Raw genomic sequence first — 17,871 nt, 5'->3', positions numbered from 1 at the left:
GAAGGACGTAAAGGTTGGGCTCCCAAACCTTGAAGGATGAGCTCACTTAGTAGCGCTCCTGCTGCTGCAGCTGCTCTTTGCAGCCCTACTCCTGATCAGCAGAAAACAGCAGAAAGTCTTTGGAGCACCTCATCCAACTTCATTGCTTTATGAAAGATGATCCACCGACTGCAATGTGTGAAAGTCAAAAGAAAAAGACTTGCTGTCCGAGAACACCTTGTTGTCATCATTTATTCTAGCTGTACAGCGTTAGCCAGCACTGTTCTCATTAACACATTTCCAACCTTTCCCTGCCCCTCCATCATCCCCCCCCACCCCAACCCAACCTGCTCGATAAGCAGAAGGCAAAACCCATTTGGTAACCAGAACAGCACTGAACAGCGGTGATCTCGATCCCATTGGGCATCAGGAGAGCGAAACACTCCGTTAATTCAAACAGTGCCGTGCAGGTCTGGGATATTTCCATTTCGTGTTTAAAAAATAAAGCAAATCACAGACAGCATCTTGGAAATGCACAAGAAGGGGAAAAGCTCTGGACACAGCAGCTGGGATTGATGTTATCTTGAGGAACGCCTTGAAAAAGCAGAACATCCCAGGACAATCTGAAGACCCAAAGAAACTCTGGTCAACCAGTTTCTGCCCTCCCAATACTGACTTCCTTGTTCTTCCTTGTTCCATCTCAAACTGGCAGTTCCTACCACCACACATGGTTTCCCCCCCCCATCATCAATCAGCATAATTAACATTGGTAAAGTGCTTTGAGATGGTGTTATGACAATATTAACAGTGCAAAGGGCAGGAAATCTATCATCAGCTCCTAGCTGGTTACTACTGCTTGTTTTGTCCTCAGAGCAGCATCGCTGTCCCTCTCCTTCTACTTCCTGCTACCAAAGCATAAGGTGACAGTGCTGGAACATCTGCAGGGCAGTGGAAGGAGGATGTGCTGGAAAACAAAGGTGTTTTCTGGAAGGAAGACTGAAGCAGAACTGACAAGAACGTCTATTACCTCCCAGCTCCATTAGGGAAGTAATGCTACGGGCAGAATTCCTGTGCACAAAACTATGTAGGAGGCTTTAGGTAGCAGAAACCATTGTGAAAACAAGGAGAGTTGGTGTTAACCTTGGGGGGGAAAAAAGCACCAGGACGTGGATGCTTTTAGGGGTAGGGAAAAACAACTGCTGGTTCTGAGCTATTGCCTGAGGGCCATTAACTACCCAGTAGTAAAATCCTGCTGCTCTTCCAGTTGACAGTAACTGCTCTACCCATCGGCTTCACAAAAGCGACTCTTCATGACTTCATAAAGCTTTCCCAAGAGTTTAAAAGGTTAATTGTACCATGATAATTGCACTTTAAAAACAGGCATCGATCCCTAGGCACTCTCCCCAAACACTTCCTCCGTTTATAAAAGTGGAAAGAAAGGCTATAATGATTCACTGTCCTACAGCTACCAGGATTTGAAAGGTTTGATTCAGGTGCCTGAAGAAAGGATGCAAACATCCAGTTTTCAGGGCAAGAAAAGTGTGCATTTTAAACGGTGGGCTTCACAGCTTGGACTGCATCGGCTTCAGGTGTTTGTGGAAGGACTCGTGAACCTGTAAAGAAGGCAAAAGAGAGAGAGGGGTCACGGCAGGATCAGGACCACGCTTTGAAAGGCTCTGATTCAAGATGTGAAAAGCTAATCCTGAATCAGAGGCGCTTTGAGGACTTCAGAACAGCCACCGGAGCCCTTTGGGTGCCTGAATGGCAATTGATGAGAATATAAGCTCCAAACAAGTGTTTCTCCACTGCCTTGTTTGAAAGAAGGAATGCAAGCTATTTTCTATCCACACAGACAACTCTTTAGCATTTCTAATCACAAGAAAATTGGCAGATATCTCCTAAGCAAACCATAAGGAAGATCCTAAGTCTGTCAAGAAAACTGAGCAGGCTCTGGTGGGATTTAACTATAATTGCAGCCTCTGTTAGAAGGCAGCCTGTCCAAGCCAAACAGAGTCAGTAAAGACCACTATGACAGGATTTACAGTTCTGTTTTGGCTGTTGCAAAGGGATGCTGGCTCTTTACCAGTTTAGTTTCTTTTATTAGCTCAGCTGTGGCTATAGCCTTAGCACCTGACATCTTCAAAGCACTACAAGGGTGCAAATTTCCTTCTACAACCACTGCTGCTGCCTCAAGGCACTGGAAGATTTACCAGAGAAGAGGCAGCCTTCCACAGTTACTGTCACTAAACAGAACTGAGAGCAAAGGACAACTGTCCTTAAATTCAACTACATTATCCATTTAGGCAGAGTGTGATTCCCACACACACCTGAGGAACTCAAAACTGTCCTATGGGACTGCATGAGAGGCACACGTGGGAGTGCAGCCACAACAAAGCATGCTGAAAGCAGAGGACCTGAAGCAGGTAACTACTTTTTGTCCACTACCACTAGTGATTTCAGCACCTCCCCACCTTGAGATGAATAACTAGATCAAAATTAATAACACTAAATTGAGTTATTTCTCCGGACACTCGTGACTTAAGAATCAATAAGGTTTCCTTACCTCTGTTTTGTTCAGTGGAGATTTCTTTGCCCATTCAAACATGTTCTCATACACGTTGCCATCATACCGGCCGAGCACAGATCCAAGATGAACATCATGGAAGTCGAAGGAGTCTACCAGTGCTACTGCATTGGGGCGAATTACAGCCAGGAGCTCCTTCACACGCTGGTTCACCTGAGTGACTTGGGCATCTGTCAAAATACACGCCTTGGAAAAAGCAAACAGACCAACCAACCAGATTATCACATCGGTATGCAAGTCACAGGAACCTTCCCCCCTCAGGACCTAAGTTAGCTTTCCCCCACCCAAAGATCCAGTGATTCTTAAGATGCAAGATTTCCCCTCGCCCAAGTGCTCACTGATCCAAGTGGCAATTTGTCACAGGGTACAAGCATGGGAAGTTGCCTGACACAGCTATCGTTTATCATCCAACTCTACTTCTGGTGGAAAACAAGGGAAACCTAATAAGAGCCTTCTATCAGAACTGCATTGCTACTGACCTTATTGAAATGAACAGTCAAGACCTTAGGCCTACACATTTGTGCATCTCTGCATTTAAAGCATCTTTGTGAACAAGAACTCTGGCTCTAGAGACTTAAAGTACTGGAGAAAGACACTCACCTGCAAAAAGTCCCCTGCATTCTTACTGATGCCATACAGCGCATACAAGAGGCACAGCTCAGTCAGGACAGCACAGACATCTGCATTACTGACTTCAGACAGCTTTGCTGTGAAAAGCTTCACTATTACGTAGTGACAGTGTGCCTACAAGAGACGAGAGGAAGGTGAGTTAGGTTCATGAAGGGATGAGCAGTCCTGTCACAGCCCTATTAATCAAGCACATCACACACCTCAGATGCTCGCACAAGGTCAACAGAAGTTTTGTTCCAGGCGTCCTCTTTGCTCTTCCTGTGGTTCAGTTCAGCTTGCAGATTCTTTGCTGCAGCTTCCACAAGCCTATTCCAGGAAGACAAAAAGGGGTTATACAATAACACCACTTTAACAAGATTACATACACCAAATCCATGCAGATTTAATCTAACACATAAGAACTCAGAAGTTGTGCTTGAAACCAGAATACACGGCCTAGAGCAAGCAGTAGTTCTAAAACACCTATCATCAGTGCAGTCAGAGCACAGCTGTGTAGGGATAAAAGACACTTCACCACAAAATGCTGGCATTCAAATACCTACTCACGTGTAGGTAATCTATTCTGCTCTCACTCTTCCTTCACAGCTGGCTCTAGCATCAGGATTGTTTCTCTCCAGATAGATCACTGAGCAGTTTAAACAACGCTACTATTTGTATGCTTGAATATACTTTATATTTAAATGAGAAAGATATTTCAGAGTAACCAGGCTGCATTTAGCCTCCTGTAACCTCTGAGCACTTCACTCTGTCCCAGCCTAGTAAAGTGACACACAAAGCAAAGCCTTACAAATCGTACCTTGAGAATCCCACATTAACAAGGCAGCACAATACCACCATCTGCCAACACACCCAAATTTATTACGGCCTTGCTCAGTCTAACAAGCATGAACTCACCGGGCTGCACGTGCTTTGTAGGCCTCTACCAAGCTGACTGGATCATTAATGCGCACAGTTTCAGTCCTAGCAGCTACGTGTTGTGGCTGAACGCGTTGCCTGGAGAGATCATTAAGGTAGGAGACCATGCCAGTAACACGCTGACCAGAACTAACCTGGTTGTAACTTTTGACAAGGAATCTGAAAATAAAGACAACAAATAGCAACTCTCAGTTGACTGAATAGAGAGAAATCATTTTACCTGGGGTCAGACTAGCAGAGAACAGTTGCAGGTACCTGCATTAGTCAAAAATAGAGTCCTGTTCCATAGTAATACAGAGTGTTCTTTTTGTTCGCCACTTCAGCTGCAAATATCCTAATGCCAAGGCCAGAAAGTCACGGCATGAAAGCTACCATACCTGGCTGTCTGCAGCATCATGACTGTGTTTTCTCCTTCGTAGGTGCAGGATGGGGTGAACGTGACATAGATGTCAGGAATGCCACTGCAACGAGAGTAGCCATGCCCACCACATGCCATTCGACATTCCTCAATACCAGCATTGGCAGTCCAGGAAGTGAATGCCTTCAACCCTGCTGTCAGTGCATGGAGCTGATGGACAAAAGGAAAGCAAGTTAGTTACTTTAATGTTCCATTCTTAGCTTGCACACGTTCCTACTAAGCACTGCAGAAAAAGAAAGAAAAACACCACCTTGTTTTATATGTAAGGTCTTGTTTTGTTTCTTTCCTGAGCTGAACTATTTATATGAAAGCCTACACACAAGTAAAGACTTTTGAGCAGCCCATCCATTCTACATCACGCACAGAGACAGAAAACTGTTTTCCATTGCCTTTTGTCACACCAGTGTCTCAAGCAGAATCCCTAACTGAAAACTGAACATTTTACAACACTAATCCCTCAATACCTTTGATAATACACCAGTTCTACTCTGCTCGTTTGGAAGAACAATCAAGCTACAGCACAGACCCAAGCCTGGTCTCAACTTCACTTTCAAGTGACAAGCTGTCACTCCTGGAAAGTGAATTTTTATGTATGGTATTTATATATTTACATTATATACACATAAATATACACATTTGCTTTCTTTGCATCATTCTGTTGGTTTTTTTTTTGTGAAGCACTGCTAAATGGATGGTGCAAACAAGACAATGCAATTCACATGCACATACTAGGCCTGTGTTCACTGGATCCAAAGTACAAGACATCTCAAGAGTGAGTACCAGAAAGGCTTGATGCCTTTCCTCCGTGTTGTAAGTAATTCTCACATAAAATCAGAACCCCCCTGATTTCCAAGGAATGCAGTACCTCTGGCAGCTCACTCAGATCTCCTTCATGGATGTCTCCACTAATACGATGATACGTGTCTTTTATGTAGGCTCCCACAAAGTGAAAAGCATACGCTGTTGCCAGAAGCGGAAACAGTTTGTATTGTTGGGTCTGATAATCCAAAATCTGGGGTTCTGGTGCCCTGGAGCAAAACATCAATAAGTTAGCAAGCATGCCAGTGTAAATCCTACTCAACTCCACTTCAACAGAAAAAGCTGCATCCATCTCACATCAGAGTATCCCAGACCGTGCAACAAAAGTCTCTGGTAGAGCAGTCAAGTACAGATTACTCACCACGTAAGGCAAACCTTTTGAAAACTACCAGATGCCAAAGCAAACAATGTCAACGTCAGTCCCTTTTTCCTCCAGCATTCAGGAATTGTCTGTCAGCATTCAAACTGCTCTTTTATTTCACTGCACTTACCCAGGCTTTAGCTCAGACTGGTGCCTCACTGCACTATAGCGTATGGCAATGGTACAAGCCCGGGACAGGGAGCGAGCTGAATCTCCTACAATCAGAGAGCGGATGAACACCATGGTCCCATAGGTCAGCTTATCACTGACTGGTTTCACATAGGTGCCATCTGGTTCAACCTACCAAAAAACAAATACAGCCTGTTGATTTTTAAAGCTTCCTCCCTTTTACACATTCTTATCTCAAGCTCTAAGCTCTAATAGTACTTTACATGCAACCCACCTAAACAAAATGTTAAGAACATGCAGTGCTTTAAGGCACTGTACAACTCCACAACAGCATTTCAAGTATCACTTCATGGCATCTGCTGAAACTCACTGCTTTACCTGAGCATATTTCATCAGCATGTTTTCCCGAGGAATTCTGAAGTTGTCCATTTTCAAGTAGCCATTATCCATTTCATCATAACCAAACTTGGGCCCAATGTCACCCACTGTAATACCTGCCACAGACAAAGCCATTTGCATTACAAAAGAGGAACGCTACATGGGAGGTTTAAGACACCTTCAAGACAGCCCTGATGCTGTAAGGATTAATAGCTAAATAGGACTTTTATCTCTTCTTCTATGGAAAAAAAAGAGCATTAAAACAAAGGGCATTCCTACTATATAGTGACTGGGGGTTGTTATCACTAAAGATAATCCATCTCAATTCCAACTAATATTTTTCCCTTTCCAGGAAGTAGAAGCACGTGCTGCCTGACAGAATGCCTACCTAGCAAACATGGGGACAGAATCAAATCCCAGACTAACCCTCACACTAAACATGACATGGAAGTTAATGGCAGCTCCAATGCAAGTAAAACTCCTGATGTTTCAAGTCCTGTGGCCTACAATCTACCACTCGATAAAACCAGCTAGTGAAATAAGCTGTGTTCATTAACAACACACATACAGCTGTACGTAGCCAAAGAGAAACAGGAATGAAGTTATTCCATGAGCACTAAATCCTTAAGGTAATTTTTTACCTGGCAAAGGTTCGTGGGTGCCCAGCTGCCGTATAGGAACAATGAAGGCATGCAGTCCCTTGCATTGGCCTTGAGTGTAGAGCTGAGCCAGAACAATGGCGTGGTTTGAAGTCTTTCCAACTACAGGAGTGGGAATAAAAAAGTTTTATTTCCTTTAAAGCAGGAAGCAAAATTAACATTTTTCACATAAGATTAGATTAATAACACTGATTAACATCCAGATTCTACAGCTAGATGAACAAGGTTGCCTATGCCAATGGAAGCTGCAAATTATTATTCTTTAGGCTATACAACACCAAGACCACAGCACACCTGGCAGTAAAGCCAAGGAAGTTCTAACCATAGACTACCTCAGATGCTTCAATACAGATTTAATACTGAGGAGAAAAATATACCAAATCTACACAGAGTGACTGATTCAGAGCAATAATCCAGAGCACAGAGATCATCACAAGTTTATGTAAGCTCTGGTAAGTCTGTTACCAGTGCAAAGGGCAACTCCTTGGACCAAGCTTCAACCACCATTCTGTAGATATACTACATATGTCATCACCTCCCTACGTTCTCCACATATCCTTAAGATTTACACAGAAACACTTACGTCCACCTGGCCACCACTTAATGGAGGTCACAGTGGGGCTGTTGAGAATGAATTCCTGGGTAGCTGGGTCATAAGTAGCTGTAGTTTCTAGACCCCGAAGGTGAGTTCCTGAAAACAAGCAAACGTTATTTTGGCAGAAAGTCGGGTCAGAAAACAAATAAGGACTGAACCAAACAATGGAAAGTTGAACTCCAGTAGCAATGGACAAATTTTAGCTTTGCATTTAGGCATTCTGAAGGATTAAATATGAAGTAATTGAAGAATAAATGAGATTCAGACCATATTCTGGGATCTGAAGCCAATTCTCTGAAAACATATTATTGTTTCATTGGTCTGAGATTGGTTTCCAAGCACCTCCAATCTGACACCTTCTTCCTATTACATATCTGAAGCCCGTTGTCATTAACAAGGTCCACATCACATCACTACTACACCTGGCTTTCACTAAAACTGCAGGCTGATTAAGTGCAAAATGAACAAATACACTTCTCAGCCACAAGATGAAATAAGTAGCACCCATCATCTCAGGCCTACATCCTCCTCACCTGATGGAGCAATATGTCCCAAATGAGATCATTCATAGCTCCAAGACAAGTAACGACATGCATTTGCTACTGATGCAATTAGATAAAGAGACTGCAAAATAACTCCACAACTCCTTGTACAGACTGACTGTCTTCTGCCTTCAACCCTTTACTCCACAATCCTGCCTCAGAAACAGCAGTCTCTGCATCAATGGAAAATCACTGTGACTACATTTTAAACTGAACAAAACTCATGACAGTCTGGACTGACAAAGCACAACAGAGCCAGCGACTTGACACCAGAATTTCAAGAAGAAAAAGGACATCACCTTGATGCATCTGCGTGTTTCCAAAGCACAGAGCTCAATGGTAGACTTCCATGGGCAGCTTAACACTTCCTCTGCTGGTAAAGAGTCTCCAAACCTTGCTAGATGCAAGAGATTCTCCATAGATTTGCAGCTGTCTTGTGCTTCACCTCTACACTGCCCTTCAGCACAAAGGTGAACCCTGCTCATTTTTCATGGGTAATTCCTATCTGCAACTTTCAGGTGTCAAAATTAAAGGTTCCCCAAGGGATTACGTTCTCCCTTTAAAACCTGTATTAACAGTACTGCAATCACAATACTGCTGGAGTTGTCACAGTCCATTTCAAAGCTTGAAAGGAAACAAATAGCAATAAAGAACAAACCTATTTAATATGGATACATAAAAAGATTCTGTGGTCCAATTAAAAAAAAAAACAACACATGAGAATGAGCTAAAAAAAAATGGGGACCCCACAAAACATCAGCATTGGAACCAAGTCATCCACATATTCTCTGATCCAAGGTCAGTCCCAAGGTGGCAAACAGCTCTTACTCTTTTGGCATCTTGTTCAGTGTCTGAAAGCTTTGTTCCTTTGTTCTTCACACTGACTGTTAATTAGGGCAATGCAGAAATCACACTGGAAAGAATGGTAAGCCTAGAAATGCACAGATGTCATCAAACTGACATCACCACTGTCACACCATAGCACAAGGTGCTCTAACAAATCGTCTCTATTGGTTTGAATGGCACAAGAGGAGCACTCTGTATGCTTTTACTTACAACTACAATCTCTCCCATCACAGGGGATAAAAGGTCAAGCAGTGTGTGCTATTATGGACCACTAGAAAGTTCACAAGCCGTCCACTTCTCATAGCCACAACCACACGTGTACAGACCATGGGATAAACACACACAATTCTTCCCAGTCAGGGGAATGCTTTGTACACAAAGCCATTCTTAAAAATAGCATGTATTGAATGTACTGTACCATGGCCCATCTCAGTCTGGGCATAAGTGCCAATGATCTCCAGGTTCCAGGCAGGCATGAAGAAGCGATCCTGCTGCTCTGGGGTTGCCTGGGTGAGAAGGGTGGGGAGGAACATGCCCAGATGAAGATCCAGAGGCTCAGGCCGTCCACGATGAACAAAGCTGTGAAAAGGTGCCATGGGATGGGAGTGTGAAGGCAGTGTTATGGGAGGGAAGCAAGCGAGAAGATTGGTGGTGGAGATTGAGGAAAAGACAAAAAGAAAAAAACAGTGTAAAATCAGAATTCAGCAAGTGTATTTTAGAAAGCCAGAGCACTGTCCTTTCCTCACATCTGAGTGATACAAGACATGCTTACTTTGAGGTAAGCATGATGCAATTCATTTCTTTCTAATCTTATATAAAATGCATTTGTAGTATGCACATAATTTCACGCTCGGTACAATTGAGAAAGCTACTAATCCAAATCAATAAAGGAAGACCAGATCCTCAGCATGGCTTGGAAAGCAGAGCACACTCAGTTAAAAACTGGGCTGAGTCAGAACATCAGATGCTGAAGATGTGGTCGGATTGGATGCAGTAAATCTGTCTGAAAAGTCCAGTTTTTTCATGGTTTGAGGGCACAAAGTGTTCAAAGTCCCACTTCAGCTGGTTCAATTAGCCAGGATTTTACTGGGACAAAAAGAAGTCTTAAAAGTCTGTACCAACTCCTTTTAGTAGAGATTAGATACACACAGTACATGCTGTGTTAACCTCCTAAAATCCCAGCTATGATCTCTCCTCAATTCTCACAGTTTTTAACAGCTTTCTTAAAAAAACAGTGCTCTGCACGTGCAAGTCAAAGTTGTGAACATAATTTGGCAAGAAAGCCAATGTTTTTCAACTTGGAAATCAACAGTTCAACATCTTCCCATGTAAACATGGCTTACTAGAACTACTCTTCCTCCAAGTTCCATCAGCCATCACTTACATGGTCCATTGGTTACATGGTCCATTAGGCCTTTGGATATAAAAAAAAAAATAGCAAGAGCTTCATAGAATCTTTTAAGCATTATTTGCTTTGAGTACTTGGAGCTCTCTTCCTTCTTGTCTCCTCCAATCCACAACAAACCATTTGTCTGGAGATTATTTCATTTACATTCATTCATGAGAAGTCTCCCAAAATTCAACTGTTTTCAAAGTTACTTTCTAACTTATAAATATAAAGGAAATAAACTAAATAGCATTAGTCCCTGATGCGCAAGGCTGACAATACTGCATGCTAGAGAATGCAAACCATTAGAACAGCTGGGCTGTAGATTCAGGATCAGTACCTGTGTACTCGTGCCATCTCCAAACACACATGAACATGAAGTTGTTATGTCCACAGAGCTTTTTAACAACTGTAGGTATCTGACAATATCCAACCTAATAAGCTCAGTAGCAACATTTCATACCCTTTTTGACCGAATGGGTGATCAAGCTCAACTGAGGACTAATGGCTGTTTTAATCTGCAATATCAGATTTTAAGTGAGCGCAGTGCTGGTGGGAGGTACACAGCTGACACTCAAAGACTGAAAAAAAACCATCCTTATTTACTAATGATCGATATAAGGCAGGTAAACACAATACGGTACTTGGATTACTCTGTTGTTTCCCTTTCAGCTCTGTGCTTTGTGTTCCTGTTTTACTTTGTTTAAATTAATTATTCACTATGAAATAAGTTAAAACCAACGCAGGCTACCAAGAAGGCACACGCTAGGTTCAAACTACCCATCCAGGCTGGGATTTGATTCAGTAACCCAGAGGCTTGTCTCCCCACCACCAGTTCCTAAACATCAAGTTTAAATCAAGTAGAGCTTAGTGACAATTACTGCAGAAGCTTTGCTGATGAAAATAGATCTCCAGCATTCACAGCAAGAATGCCAAACATAATGTATTTTCATTATTCAGTATGGAAAGTGTTCACTTCACCATACTGTCACCAGGTTAGTTCAATTAAGTGTCAAAAGAGACATTTCACCACCAAACACGAGAACTGCAAGCAAATCGAACCATCACCAGGCAAGAGAGTGCAATGATCTAATGTGAAACAGCAAGTAAACCCAATCACTTCAGCATAGACGTGTGTCTGAATCAAAGCAGGTTGTGTGAAAAAGCAAATAAAATTAGTGGGCTTTTTTTTTTGTCATCCTTTTGACTCAGCTTCCTGTGCTGAGTTCAGTTTTGTACTCCCTCTCTGGAGCAGAACAGAGTTAAGGGTTTTCTCCATTGCATCTTCTATGAAGATTTCCATTGGCATGAATGGCTGCAACCCAACAAACAGATCATCTGGCTCCAGCAGTTGTCCAGACTTGTATATATCGTGCTTTCCAGGTTCAGATGCCAGCATAGGAACCAATACTGGTTTGTGAAACTATTCTTGTTGCCATTTCATGTCCATAATTCCACGTTCTGGCCTAAAACATGTTCTTATCCATTAAGCGTTCTTCCATTTGAAGAAGTGAAGGCAGTTTTGCTCAATAGTAGGAATAAGATGTTACTCTTCTTTGGAACCAAATCTTTCCATGAAACTATGCAGCTGCAACAGAGTAGCATCTGGAAGAGTGCGTGGGGCAAAGCATACCTTACTTTTAAAGACACCAAATGCAATCCTCATCACGTTACACTGCACCTGAAGGTCTGTGTCTGACTTGTTCATGCAGGCTGAGCATGCATGAAGAGCTCTGCAACGTACATGCCTTGAACTTGGGCAAAAAACCCCACGGTACTGCTGACTGATATGTTCCAACTAGTTCAACTAAAATGCAGTCTCCCAGGACTTTGTACAACCTCCTCACATTAAAGCAAAGGCAAACAGCTATGAAGTAAGTGATCAGCTAAGAGGTGCTTTCTGGAAAAGACCAAAACGAATCCTGTGATTGTTACGATGAGAAATGAAACAGCCGTCCTGCTGTCAGGCAGAAAACAATGGTTAACCGAACGACTTCACCTTTCCCCTTTCAGATTTACCTAGGGAGCATCATAAATTTACAAACCGGAGTTACCAAAAAGAGGTTACCCACTGATCCCTGAAGGAACTAACCATGTCCCAATTCGGTTTGGGCGTAGGTGCCAATTATCTTGACTCCACGGACCAGAGGCAGCCATTTCTTCTTCTGAGCATCAGTCGTTTGGGTCTCTATGGTTTTATGAAACATGCTGAAGTGCAGACCGAGAGGTTCAATGAAATTGCCCAAGCATGTTCTACAGGAGAGAAATAGAGGGATCTGGATCTCAGTCTCACCAAGAACGCCATCCTGAATGGCTTTTCTCCAGCTGCAGCATCAGACAGGTTACGTTTGCTATTTCCACTTCTCCTTATTCCACAACCAGCCTCCAAACATGAAGGCATTGGAAGCAGCGCTAATGGGAAACAAATGTTTATCTCAGGCATTTCATTCACCCTGTGATTCCTGCTGTTGCTGTGTAACTAACAGTTTTACTCTTCAAAGAAGCACTGGGAACTTAAAATTCAGGGCAGGAAAACCAAATTTTCTCTCCCACCCCCTCAGATTTGGTGGTAATCAACCCCACAACTGTCAGTGGTCTAGAACTAGGCCACTGTTTGTATTTCAACACACAGAAGCACCACGTAGTGAAAAGGAAGAAAGCTTCCTAGGTAACCAAGTGCTTTTCTGAAGAGCTCTCTATTATCTGTATCTGCTTCTATCAGCTGTGAGTGCCTGACCTCACCCCTTCAATTAAAATTACTGCTACAAGCTAATGCTGGAAGGAATGTAAGGGAAATCAGACATTCTAGATACGCTTCAGTGTCATCACATAATCTGTCACTGGCTATTAATGTACTGACTGCACTTTCAGGTGGTGTGAATGCAGGTACAGCATCCTTAGGATCATTGCAGACACTTTTCCTACCAGAAAACATTGATGTCTACAGCAGGAGCATCTGTTTACAAAGCAGAGATTACCACGTTGATCAAGGGCTTACAGATGCTGCAAGAACAAGCAGAAAGAATAATTCTCAGCGCTGTTGTTGCTTCCTCAGTGAGTTTTTCTTCTGTTGCAGGACCTGTATAACAACAGCAGCACTGTTCCTCACTGCCTACAACACGCTTACCAACTGTCCATTCTTTAGGCCCAAAAGGACAAGAGGGAGAAAATGTGCTGACTTTGAAATACACTGTTTTAGAGTAACCTGGGAAGGAGTTCTTTGCATGTTTTCAGAAACCATTGACAGAACTTGTGCAAAGGTGCAGCATGTGCTTTGTGGTCATGAAAATCAGGTCAGACACAGCTTCTTTGAAGGCAACGCTCCAGAAAAATCTTCTTAGAATTGACAGCAGCAACTTCCATTGCTTATCAGTACACTTAATCACAATTGCCAGATGCCTTGTGCTTACCTAACACCTACTCAGACTGAAGAAAAAGAAAGGTGTTTTGCAAGCTGATACCTCATAACATCCTGATGTTGGGAAGTCATGGTATTTCTTTGACCAAACCTTTAGAACTTTAACAGCTTCTTATATTAGCAAAGCTGCAAGAACTCAAAGCTATCTAATTTACAGCAGAAACTTCTCACTTTGCTAGTCCAGAGTGAACTGCTAGGATTTGCTTCATGTGCCTTTTAATGGACAAAATGACAAGAGAGAATCCTGTTTTCTGCAAGGCACAGGATAAATTGAAGAGTACTGGCTGCAAAAGGAAGACAGACAGATTCTCTTTTTGTTTGGATTTTTTTACTGCTTCCTCCCTTGGTTTCTACATTCCCACTTAGCACTCACCACTGCCTATAAAGCTTGTTCTCTAAGGGCTGAACTGCGCAACTACTCAATTACTTTGCTACATCAATACTGAATATGGATAGCTACACCTAGCACAAGCAATGTGATCGGTGAGCAAAGGTCTCCTCACTGGTCTGAAGTCAGATTTGCTACATCACTGAGTCAATAAGCAGACTGCAGTTCCAAACCCACTCACAAGAGGATGTGTAGTAACACCCTACTTTGGCAATGTAGGTCTTGCCAAATTCCACAGCAACAAATGCCACCCACACAGTAAAAGGCACTCAGATTTGACAGATTAGTCTGATGGAGTGGAGTATCTACCTACAGACAGACAGAGTACAGTACAAGCCAAGTCTGTTTTCCTGTGACTCCAAAGCAAAATTAACAATTCCAGACATTTTCAGAGTGCAGAACGGGGGTACAGAATAGGATCATTTGCTTCAGAGCAACACCTGCAAGCAAAGTTTTCTGGCTTTTGTAGCTCTTCAGGTAACTCTCGAGGAAGAGCTTGAAAAGACCTTCACAGTGGGCGAGGAGCAGGAGTAGGCCTGTCTGACCCACATTAACTGGGCTACAGTTAACTACTACAGTTACTTACATTTTGCTGCTGTTACACCATAAAAGAAACCTCATCTAATCCTGAATTCCCCAAAATGCTCACTAACAGTCACTGCCTGTACAAGTAAATCTGTCCCTGCCACCTTTGGGGATGATCACAAGGCAAGAGAGATTACTGCAAAACACCCTAAACTTCCATATGGAGGAATCTAATTGGCCATCACAATAAATTCAACTTGATAACTGAATCGAGGGCTTCAATCTGTTTCATAAACTTCACTGAAGGCATGTTGCAACACCAGAACCACTCTGTTTTCCTGTTTAAATAAATCCAAACCATTTCTCCACGTCAGCTTTTAAGAAACTCACTGAAATCTATTATTTGGCTGCTTCAAAGCTGAATGCAAAATGCTGTCAGCTACGTGCTAATGCTACACATCTTTTAGAAAAGACAGTATTTACCCTGTATGCTTCACAGAGATTATCAGCTGGTATGCTGGACGTAATTACCTAAAATTTCCCCATAAAAATAATCCAATAACTTCCCTATTGCCTCCCAAAGGAAAACTCCTGTCTACGAGAAAATGAATCATTAACTTTCACCATCTGTAATGGAATACAATCACTGAAGTTCCTTGCTATCATTTTCAGCTAACACCAGTTTTCAAAGGAAAGCTTACAAGGTTCTCCAGCCAAACCTTTCATAACTGAGGTCAGTGCAGATTAAATGTTTTGAAACTAAAACCACAGCAGGAAAGGTGCTCTCAATTAACCAGTCCCAGTATTCACATCCTGAGGCCAGTGACAGCTTTTCTACAAAGCCAGTCAAAAGGGCTTGAGATCCTACAGGTATGTTACTTAACGTACACTGGCTATGAAATGTGTCAGGGGATACAGCCACGGTCTCACGTGCGGAGTTGTAGAGCTGTGCAATCTCTCTGTTAAGCAGTTCATTTGATTATAACAGAAAAAGCTTAATAGAGTTAAGGGCAGAACCACGTCAGAGTCAGAACCAAGTTCCCTGCAAGCTGGAAGCAATGAAACTCAGATGTAAAGGTAGTTTTCTTTTTATCAACTTTACCCAAGGCTAATGCTATCAGATAAACAAAAGTCAGATACAATAAATAGCCTCTGGGTCAAAGGGAGCCACTACAGCACCAGGAGCTTAAAGAGAGACAGGACAGAAAAGGCACAAGAACATACAAGCTGTCCTGGAATATTTTCAAGTATGTCTGTAATGCAGCTTTATTAGGTCTAAGTGCAAAGTGAAGTAAATAGCTTTAAGAGATTCCCTCAGAAGCTCCAGCCCCACCAAATCCATTCAAAGTTGAAATATTTCAGTGTATTCTTTATGCCTTTTGGCAATTCAGGCTGCAAGCCCTAATTTTGACCTTCTGCACTATGACAGTAGTAAAAGGAGTGCAATTTTTAGTGATGTATTTCTAGCCAAACATCTAGGAAAAGGCAACATTCTAATCAACACGTATTCATTTGGTATCAATAGAAGTCAGAATTCAACAGGCTTTAATGTAGGTCTTTTTTTCTATATAGAAAACTAAAGTGCAGCCCTAATGGTATGGGATTATACCATCATCAAGGACACAAAGCACATTCTACAGCTAAGTACCTTTTAAACCAGTAGATTTCTTCCGGGTCTGCAATTCCATATTCTCTTAACTTCATCACCATCAGAGAGCTCTTCCTGATGGCTTGCTCATAGCGTTGGCTGCGGGAGAGGAAGTTCAAATCCTCGTGCTGGAAGTCAGGGTCATTAATCACTAAGGCCTCTGGGGATGGACAGATGAGGAAAACAAACTCAGTTATCACAGTCCTCAATAAACTGCACATGGAATGGTTCAGCTTTTCACTTGTTGTACCTCAGGCTGCAGATAATGAAATACTTAAAAGCCTCTGTTAAAAGGTAATGAAATTGGAAAGAAGTCACAAAGCTCTCAGAGCATTTGGGGCAGCAGGACACTTAAGAGTACGGTGCTCCCATAAGCTACATTTTAAACTGGGCACATTCTGAATGCAACGGGAGATTCATTCACTGATGTAAGACCAGCAGGCCACCCTCCCACAGCCCTGTCACTGCAGGATCAGATTGCCTCACACACATCTGATCACCACGGGCTCTTTGAAGGAAGGCACTGCTCCTGTTCCCCCTGTGCTGACTGGGAATGGAGCTACCCAGAGGCTACAGATTTTTGCCATCCCCTTTGGCACAGAAATTGTGCAACCACAGCCTGTGACAGTCCCACCCTGGCAGAGGCAGAGAAGGAAACGGGGACATTTCATGAGTGCCATACACCATGAGAATGAGGGGAGAGCAGCGGGTTACACCGTGCTGTTGGGTAACAGCTCTGGGGTGACCTCATTGCGGCCTTCCAGTACTTGAAGGGAGCATATAAACAGGAGGGGGAACGGCTGCTTACATGAACTGATAATGACAGGACAAGGGGGAACGGTTTTAAACTGAGACAGGGGAGGTTTAGGTTGGATATCAGGAGGAAGTTTTTCACCCAGAGGGTGGTGACACACTGGAACAGGTTGCCCAAGGAGGCTGTGGATGCCCCATCCCTGCAGGCATTCAAGGCCAGGATGGATGTGGCTCTGGGCAGCCTGGGTTGGCGGTTGGCAACCCTGCACACGGCAGGGGTTGGGACTGGGTGAGCACTGTGGGCCTTTTCAACCCAGGCCATTCAGTGATGCTATGAACAGCGTTCAATAGGACAAGAAGGCCCAACGCAGCCCGTGAGAAGCCAGCTCACACCCCGTCCGAAGGGGAACTGAGGGTGAACCAGGTCCTGTCCCAGGCTGACCCCAATAATCCGAGCAGGTTCTCCAGGCAGCAGCACCGCTCCCCCCCACTCCTGACGGTGAACCCTCCCCCAGGGACACGCTGGGCCTGCCAATCCCTGCCGGCAGCCCGAGCCCTTCCCTGCGAGCCCCTCTCGATTCCTCCTCCTCTCTGACTCTCCCCCTCTCCACAGCCGCACTCCGCACCCCTCTCCTCTCAGAGCCGGGCCGGACCCCCTTTCCCGCACTCGGGTCGCCCCTCACCGATCTCCTTTCGGCGCCGGGTGCGCTCGGCGCCTCCATCCAGGATGTGCGTGAGCAGCTCAGGCTGGAAAGTGGCGGCGGCCCGTTCCCTCCGCAGATCCGCGTTCATCATCACGGCAGCTCCGCTCGGCCTCGTCCGGCCCCGACCTCTAACCCGGCTCCGCCGCCACCGCCCGCCGACCCCGAGCGTCGCCCCGCCCCCTGACGTCACCGC

At 43.8% G+C, this 17,871-nt stretch overlaps 1 protein-coding gene across 2 annotated transcripts; it reads right to left on the bottom strand.

Annotated features, from left to right (window-relative positions):
* Positions 1-204: 204 nt before the first annotated feature.
* ACOX1 (acyl-CoA oxidase 1) lies at positions 205-17,862 on the bottom strand. 2 transcript variants are annotated; one of them, XM_072351629.1, is made up of 14 exons: positions 17,658-17,862; positions 16,222-16,381; positions 12,335-12,495; positions 7,456-7,563; positions 6,855-6,974; positions 6,214-6,329; positions 5,837-6,006; positions 5,392-5,554; positions 4,486-4,676; positions 4,088-4,267; positions 3,394-3,499; positions 3,164-3,307; positions 2,543-2,749; positions 205-1,592 (listed from the first exon to the last, which is right to left on the bottom strand). In XM_072351629.1, exons 1-14 carry the CDS (start codon positions 17,767-17,769, stop codon positions 1,542-1,544), a joined length of 1,989 nt encoding a protein of 662 aa, XP_072207730.1. In that variant the 5' UTR covers positions 17,770-17,862; the 3' UTR covers positions 205-1,541. The 2 variants fall into 2 exon arrangements, with proteins under 2 accessions (XP_072207730.1, XP_072207728.1); XM_072351627.1 differs by lacking the exon at positions 12,335-12,495 and adding an exon at positions 9,274-9,434 and having other exon boundaries at positions 206-1,592.
* Positions 17,863-17,871: the final 9 nt, after the last annotated feature.

Source organism: Excalfactoria chinensis, chromosome 17, assembly GCF_039878825.1.
Source record: "Excalfactoria chinensis isolate bCotChi1 chromosome 17, bCotChi1.hap2, whole genome shotgun sequence".
In the NCBI taxonomy this organism is placed as follows: Eukaryota; Metazoa; Chordata; class Aves; order Galliformes; family Phasianidae; genus Excalfactoria; species Excalfactoria chinensis.
Note: the sequence above shows the minus strand (reverse complement) of the source record. Positions and strands in the feature narration are given on the sequence as shown.